The 8,811-nt window shown below is 38.2% G+C and overlaps 1 protein-coding gene across 1 annotated transcript in view; it reads left to right on the forward strand.

The window, feature by feature from the left end:
* Positions 1–7,241, forward strand: part of PRR12 (proline rich 12) — a 106,272-nt gene extending 99,031 nt beyond the window's left edge. Inside the window, exons 12-14 of the mRNA XM_075327987.1 lie at positions 261–389; positions 1,209–1,304; positions 2,476–7,241. Of these exons, the coding sequence (XP_075184102.1) occupies positions 261–389; positions 1,209–1,304; positions 2,476–2,616 (366 nt within the window). The 3' untranslated portion in view covers positions 2,617–7,241. The remainder of the gene's footprint in view (positions 1–260; positions 390–1,208; positions 1,305–2,475) is intronic.
* Positions 7,242–8,811: the final 1,570 nt, after the last annotated feature.

Here is an 8,811-nt window from a genome sequence, read left to right on the forward strand (position 1 = left end):
TCTCCGTGACGACCTGAATTGAAAAGGTGTTGAAAAGTGGACGAAAAAATAGAATCCTTATGGCTGACATTTTCAGGCACATTGTTCAAGAGTGGATTATTTTTTTTTTTTACGTTTTATTTTACATTTATTTTTTTATTTTACCCATAAGCTTGTCTTACATTTTTTTTATTAATATGCTTTTCCTACTCTTTTTTTTTTTTTTATTTCATGAATAAAAATGCTAATTTCTTGATTATTTTTGTGTTTCCTTTCAATAGGAGGCGCTTCACACGTTCCCACAACTGAATATTGACCCAGGAGAATCTACCGTCAGGATAAAGCCGGGAGGAGAGCCCTACAACCGAAAAACACTGAATAAATTAAAAAAGAATGTAGCCAAACCACAGGTAGAAAATGATCTTACATCTTAAAAGGCCATGATATAATAACTGTGCAGAATGCGGCATAATGGGAAGTGTGTGAATGTACAGGGGCTCATTATTAGGGCGACAGCCACCCTGATCAGCTGCAGATGTGGACCTCATAGCCCTTAAAGGCTCAGCAATTGCATCCTGTATGAATTAAACCCAAGTAGATAAAGTATGACCCATGCACGTGTCAAAAAATCTACAAAATTTCTGCTTTGGCGACTGGATTATTGCAAACCATGTCAGATGGTAAATTTAAAGGGTTGATTAAATTTTCATAAATGGGGTACGGTTAGATAGTGCATGTGAAAACGAGCACTTTTTCAATTTACTCCTTGTTAAAATTTTCAATCGTTCTTGAGATATTAACACTTTTCTTTTGTTTACAGCTCGTTGCCTTGGAGACCGACCACCGCTGCTATATAGCAGAATATGCACAGTTCCTACAATTTCTTTCCAATTGAGCTTCATAAGCCTGTTTTAGAAACTGTTCAGAATCATTAGAGTGCATATTTTACCTCCTAATAATGGCAGCTGTAACACCGTGATTACAAGCTAGATAGCAGGGGAGGTCTGTTTCCTTGACAACGAGACATAAACAAAAGAAAAATGTTAATATCTCAAGAACGGCTGCAAATTTTTACAAACAGTAAATTGCAAAAGTGTTTGTTTTTACAAGCCCTGTCCGACAATATCCATTTGTGAAAATGGGAATAGCCCTTTAAATATTTTTTTTTTGTACCACTTGTTATCACTGCTGTCCTTTCCATTTTTATTTATTTATTTATTTTTTTAAAGGAATTTAAGGTGGATGCTGAGAAGTCACTTTATTACTCTCTGTACCATTCCTTGCATCACTACAAGTATCACACCTTCCTACGTTGCAAGCAAGAGGTAAGTGGATGTCTGAGGCAATGATAACTTTATGGAATGTTTCAGAATTGGGCCTCAGAGTCGATGTGCCCACTAAAGCGCTCAGTGACGCGGGATAGATGGTACCAGGATAGATGATAAATGTTTGATCGTTGAGGGTTCAACCAACGAATGAAATTGGTGGTCTAAAGGTACCTGATCAAATGCTGTGACCCAATAATGCCAGGAAGTAAAGAGACTTAATGGCTTTTCCATATAGTGGTCACAGATTTTTGACCTAACTGATGGACCAGAGTCCTGAGACTTGATTGTCCCACCTCTACTGAGGGGTCTTCAGACACTATTTAGGCATTACTGATGCATAGGCCGATACACAGTAGAGTAGCGGGCATTGTGTATGACTATTGTTCCGATTTGGCTCTAACCACCGGTTGTCTCCCTCACCTTTTCCACGGGATCCTGATATCATAGCCTTAACACTAGAAGTCCCAGGAATTTCGAGCTCCATAGGGTTCCAATGGTAGAAATGTTAAATGACCCCTCTCTGGGACTTCTAGTGTTAAAGTGGTTTTCCTACAACGTACAGAATAGATGATAAATGTATGATCGTTAGGGGTTCAACCCTTAACAAAATTGGTGGTCTAAAGGTACCTGTTTAAATGGTGTGACCCAATAATGTCAGGAAGTAAAGAGACTTCATGGTTTCCCATCGAGTGGTCACAGATTGTTGATCTTTCTGATGGACCAGAGTCCTGAGACTCGATTGTACCACCTTTACTGAGGAGTCTCTTCCCATCGAGTGGTCATTGATTGTTGACCTGATTGATGGACCGGAGTCCTGAGACTCAATTGTCCCACCTCTACTGAGGAGTCTTCAGCCTAAAGAGATTTAATGGCTTCCCATCAAGCGGTCATAGATTTTTGAAGACTCGATTGTCCCACCTCTACTGAGGAGTCTTCTGCCTAAAGAGACTTAATGGCTTCCCATCGAGTGGTCATAGATTGTTGACCTGACTGATGGAACAGAGTCCTGAGACTCGATTGTCCCACCTCTGTGGAGGAGTCTTCAGCTATTATTTAGACATTACTGACGCGTAGGCTGATTCAGAGTACATGACATAGCTGGCTTTGTGTATGACTGATTTGCTCCGATTTGCCTCTAACCATCGGTTGTCTCCCTCATCTTTTCCAGACCAACGCAATAGAAGAACAGAATGATGACTTGGGTCAAGAGGAGGTGGTTCAGCAATGCATGAGAAACCAACCTTGGCTCGAAAAGGTCTTCGACTCTTTCATCGACCTACTCACGCAAGCACAGAATAAGTGCGCGTGACCAAACCCAAGACAGCTACCTGAGGCTGCAGAGTAGAGCGAAACCTGTCCACCAGGGATTCAATAGACAAACTGAAACCATGTGACTAAAAAAAAAGATGAGAAAGAGAGACATGCCAGGCCGAAAAAAGGGGCAAAGCGTTCTTTCCTGGACTTAACTTTGTGGACGGGACAACCGGCCACAAAACAAAGCTATAAGAGGAGTAGATGGCGTAAGTGTTGGAGGCCTCAGCTTTGACTTTCAGGCCTCTGGCTTCTGAGTAGTGACGCTTGGATGGAGGTGGTCCTCTCTTTCTCTTGACTTCTGTCTTCTTCCTTTTTGTTCTTTACCTTTTTTTTTTTTTTTAATTATTTTTTTTTTCCCCCCCGCAGAGAAGGTTTCACTAAATGTCCGTCGTTTTTGTTCTGCCATCACAGTCATACCGTAAAGAGGATTTTTTTTTAGCTCTGTCTTCTGCTCAGACCCGCTTCCAATGACTGACACATTCTGACAGAAGACGGCAGGCTGACATTTTGGCCCTGATTATTATTTATTGGGAAGCATGCGTGTATGTGTTTGTGCGTGTGTAAGAGCCAGAATCCCTGTTGGCCTGGGGCGGTGGACATTTTTTTTTTTTTTTATTTTTTTAGATTTTGGATTAACAAATCTTTTTCTAGCGCCACGAAAATGAGAGACACCTCGCTTTTCACTGCCAGTTTTAGTTTGGTCACACACTAAAAATCTAGAATTTTTTATATTTCTTTATTCTAAATTCTGCTGATATTTGTCACTTTTAATTTTTTTTTTAATTATTTTATTTCTCTTTTTTTTTATTTTATTTTTTTTTGTTTCGTGGACAGAAAGTCATAAGATTGAATTTGGCTGTAGCCAATCTTGGAAAAAAAAAATAAAAATTCATTCTAATGTGGCACAAACTGAGCTTGACGCCTTAATGGTATGGGGGCTGTAGTCACAAATAAGGGGGCATTCCTGCTGTTTTTAACAGGGTAGAATTACACGTACAGCTATTCTCTCCAAAGATGTTGCGTAAATTCGGAAAGGTAATAGTTGTCAAAAAATGGTACCGTAACCTGTGTCCTGCTGTAGGGTCCTAATGCAAAGCCTCAGTAATAAAAGCTTTGTTAATCCAATATCGAAAAATTTTAATTTCTCCTTTTTTTTTTTTTTGGGAGTCAACCAATGGTTAACCTGACATTCAGTATTTTTCATGTCCCAGGATTATTTCTATGTCTTGTTAATAGCCCTTGACATAAAGATGGTGTTTTTTACGGTATATAGACGATTTGTTTTATTCGAAAGGACGGGTGGAGCGGCTCTTATGGTGTTAAGCTCCTTTGCTATTGGATATTTGTAAACAAAAACTGATTGAGAAACTATATTAGGCATTTTTGTAAGTATTTTATGTTAAATTTTGCAAGTGTGCATAATATTCAGCCTTTCATTAGCATAGAGGCTAAGTTATTTGCCCTCCTTGATCACCTTAATTTTGGGTTATAAAACATCCCGACATCCTATAGGTATCACTTGTAACAAAAAGCAAGAGTTTTTAATTTTTTTTTATTTGCTGTAGATGACTAGGGTATAAAAGGGTGAAGAAAAAAAAAAAAGGAAAAAAAAAAAGCTAGATATTTTTTTAAATTCACAGTTCTAACATTATTTAAACATTATTACATGGTCATTGTATCCCTTATTTTTTTATTCTCGTGCATAAACCATTTTAAAACCACATTTTTCCCAATGTGTCGGAACGCTGAAATGATGGGGGAGATAAACTGTTTGCGTGTTTTTAAATTTTATGTTAATTTTTTTGTTTTCTTTTTTTTGTTCTTTTTTTTTTTTTAAACTTACTGTAAATATTGTATAGGAAAAAAAAATCTATGTACAATATTGTATTTGACTATATCTAATTGATAATGATGATGTTGCTTAGATGTGAAGTGTTCAGTTTAACTGAACTTGGATTAGTATTTTGCTCAGAAAAAAATAAACTTAGAACAGAGAGAAAAAGAAAAAAAAAATTGGGGTATTCTTAAGCTACATTTTCCACTATTCTTCCCTTTTTATCTGTTTTTTTTTTTTTGTTTTTTTTTTTTTTTAAAGTGGGGGGATAACTGTTTGAAAATTGATTTTAGTAAGGTTTGATTTCCAATGAGATGCATCCGCCTATTACACCGTGGTCACCAAAGCTGTTTGTTTTTAAAACCTTATGTTACCAGTGTTCTATGCATGAGAAAACATGATATGGAAGGGTGAGTCATACTTTATTTTCCAGGAAAATCAGTAACCCTGAGGCAGGCTTCACAAACGTTTTTGCTTAATTTTTTTTTTATTACAGTAAAAATCGCCAAAAACAGCACAGTTGAACACAGCCTAAACTGTATGTTAATAACAAGAACAGTTATAGGTGAACACAGCCTAAACCGTATGTTCACCTGCAGGTGAACACAGCCTAAACTGTATATTAATAGCAAGTACAGTGCAGGTGAACACATCCTACACTGTATATTAATAGCAAGTACAGTGCAGGTGAACACAGCCTAAATGGTATGTTAATAGCAAGAACAGTTCTAGGCCAACACAGCCTAAACTGTATGTTATTAACAAGAATAGTGCAGGTAAACACAGCCTAAACTGTATTATAAATAGTAAGTACAGCGCAGCTGAACACAGCCTAAACTGTATTTTATAAATGGCAAGTACAGAGCAGGTGAACACAGCCTAAACTGTATATTAATAGCAAGTACAGTGCAGGTGGACACAGCCTAAACTCTATATTAATAACAAGTACAGCACAGGTGAACGCAGCCTAAACTGTATGTTAATGGCAAAAACAGTGCAGGTGAACACAGCCTAAACTATATGTTCACCTGCAGGTGAACACAGCCTAAATGGTATGTTAATGGCAAGAACAGTTCTAGGCGAACACAGCCTAAACTGTATGTTAATAACAAGAATAGTGCAGGTAAACACAGCCTAAACTGTATTATAAATAGCAAGTACAGAGCAGGTGAACACAGCCTAAACTGCATATTACTAACAAGTACAGTGCAGGTGAGTATAGCCTAAACTGTACATTAACACCAAGTACAATGCAGGGGGGGTTCAGACGAGCATATGAAAAATCGCCCAATTTTCATCCAGAAAACAATTTTCATTCATATTGTCATCCGTGTGTCTGTATGTTATGTCCATGTGCCATCCATTTTTTTTTAGGTCATTTATAATTATCAAATACAATTCTTCTGGTTAATAACGGCAATGTAATTGTAAAAATCGGATTCAATACGAACGTTCTCTATGGTATCTGATTTTTTTTTTTTTTATTATTATTATTTGGTGCACCCATAGATTAGATTTGAATTAGGTGAGTACAATGTTAGAGAACAGAGCCTAAATTGTATGGTTAAAGCAATTACAGTGCAAATGAACACAGCCTAAACTGTATATTAATAAGTACAGTGGAAATGAACATAGCCTAAACTGTACATTAATATCAGGTGAACACAGCCTAAATTGTATGTTAAAAGCAAGAACAGTGCTGGTGAAAAAAATCCTAAACTGTGTGTTAATAGCAAATACAGTGCTGTAGGCAACTGCAGTGCATGTAAAAACAGCCTTAATGGTCTGTTTATAATAAGTACAGTGCAGGTGAACACAGCCTAAATTGTATGTTAATAGCAAATACAGTGCTGGTGAACACAGCCTAATCTGTACTTTTAATATCAGTTGAACACAGCCTAAACTGTATGTTAATAGCAAATATAGTGCTGGTGAATACAGCCTAAACTGTACTTTTAATATCAGTTGAACACAGCCTAAATTGTACGTTAATATCAGGTGAACATAGTCTATACTGTATATTACTAGCAAATACTGTAGAGGTGAACACAGCATAAACTGTACATTATTAGCAGGTGAACACAGCCTAAACTGTACATTAGGCTATGTTCACCTGATAGTAAACTGTATGTTAATATCAAATACAGTGCTGGTGAACACAGCCTAAACAGTACATCAATCGGTGGAGGAAGGTTGAACTAGATGGACCTAGGTCTTTTTTCAACCTAAGTTAATATGTAACTATGTAACAAATAGCAGGTGAACACAGCCTAAATTGTTTGTTGAAAGGAAGAATAGGGATTGTGTAAAGAGCCTAAACTTTGTGTTAATGGCAACAGCAGTGCACGTAAACACAGCCTAAACTGTACATTACTCGCTGTTCACCTGATATTAAACTGTATGTTAATACCAAATACAGTGCTAGTGAACACAGCCTAATCTGTACCTTACTAGCAAGAACAGTGCTGGTAAGCACAGCCTAAACAGTACATTATTAGAAGGTGAACACAGCCTAAACTGTATGTTAAAAGCAAGAACAGTGGAGGTAAACACAGCCTAAACTGTGGCATTAAGTCTGTAGGTTGTGTTCTCCTGTGTTCCTGTGTCATTTTGGCTATAACTGTTTACCAAAAGGAAAGAAACATTAAAGATTTTTTTTTTTAATCAAGAAAATTTGCAAAAGTGGCACAAGTTAACACAGCCTATAAAGTTGTTGGCTAACTCATTGGTTTGAATTAATTGTAAAAAATTGTTTCACAATATTAAACCCGTCGGGTTCACCCCTATCAGCCGTTTGTCCTTCATTACCGTGATGTGTGGAAAATAAATCTGTGCGTTATTATTAAGGTGTTTTTTTTTTTTTAGTTTTTAAACAATGGAGATTGCTGACATTGTGGAATTCAATGTCTTAAAGTTAAAGCGCAGTCAAAAACTGAAAATAAATCATTATTTCATTCATTGCCTATTCACAGGGTAGATAATAGAGAACCGAAGCATTACTGAGCATGTGCAGACAGTTAATGGAGCAGTGGTTGCACATGCTCACTAGCTGTTCATAAAAATAGGGATTCAAGTCTCCTCTGTGACTGATCGGTGGGTGGCCTCTATAATTCAGACCCTCAGTGGTCATACATTACTCAACTAGTCTGTGTATGAGGGATATTTTTTGATCATGGGACAACCCCTTTAAAACATTTGCCATAGAGATCTATGGGCCTCTCAATATTATTACATATACATTTAATGTCATAGAAAGGTATACAAACATATTTTTTTTCTGTAAATTTCCATATGAATCTGCCATGGAGGTATTTTTCTGATCCTTGAAGCCGTGTGATAATTTTTTTTACCTTTGGCCTTAAAGACACAATTTTAAGTCAGGGATGATCTTGCATTGTTACCAAATATTGGTTGAACCTGCCAATTTTGACATGTTCCACCCACCACATCTGTGAAGGGCATACCGCGAGAGCGGAAGACTTGACTGTCAAAAGAAGGATCAGGCATGTTGGGCTTTCAACATGTCCAATCCTTTAGGTAGACCCCAAGAGGAGAAGGATCAGGCATGTTGGACTTCAACATGCCTAATCCTTAGGGAGACCCTGAGAGCAGAAGACTGACTGTCAAATAAAGGATCAGGCATGTTGGACTTCAACATGCCCAATCCTTTAGGGAGACCCTCAGAGCAGAAGACTGACTGTCAAAGCTAGGATCAGACATGTTTGACTTCAACATTTAGGGAGTCCCTGAGAGCAGAAGGATCAGGCATGTTGGACTTCAACGCCCAATACTTTAGGTAGACCCCAAGAGGAGAAGGATCAGGCATGTTGGACATCAACATGTCCAATCCTTTAGGTAGACCCTGGGAGCAGAAGACTGACTGTCAAATGAAGCATCAGGCATGTTGGACTTCAACATGCCCAATCCTTTAGGGGTACCCCAAGAGCAGAAGGATCAGGCATGTTGGACTTCAACATGCCCAATCCTTTAGGGAGACCCTCAGAGCAGAAGACTGTCAAAAGAAGGATCAGGCATGTTGGACTTCAACATGCCCAATCCTTTAGGTAGACCCCAAGAGGAGAAGAATCAGGCATGTTGGACTTCAACATGCCTAATCCTTTAGGGGTACCCCAAGAGCAGAAGGATCAGGCATGTTGGACTTCAACATGCCCAATCCTTTAGGGAGACCCTCAGAGCAGAAGACTGTCAAAAGAAGGATCAGGCATGTTGGACTTCAACATGCCCAATCCTTTAGGTAGACCCCAAGAGGAGAAGAATCAGGCATGTTGGACTTCAACATGCCTAATCCTTTAGGGAGACCCTGAGAGCAGAAGACTGACTGTCAAAGCTAGGATC

The sequence above is a fragment of the Anomaloglossus baeobatrachus genome, chromosome 11 (assembly GCF_048569485.1).
Source record: "Anomaloglossus baeobatrachus isolate aAnoBae1 chromosome 11, aAnoBae1.hap1, whole genome shotgun sequence".
In the NCBI taxonomy this organism is placed as follows: Eukaryota; Metazoa; Chordata; class Amphibia; order Anura; family Aromobatidae; genus Anomaloglossus; species Anomaloglossus baeobatrachus.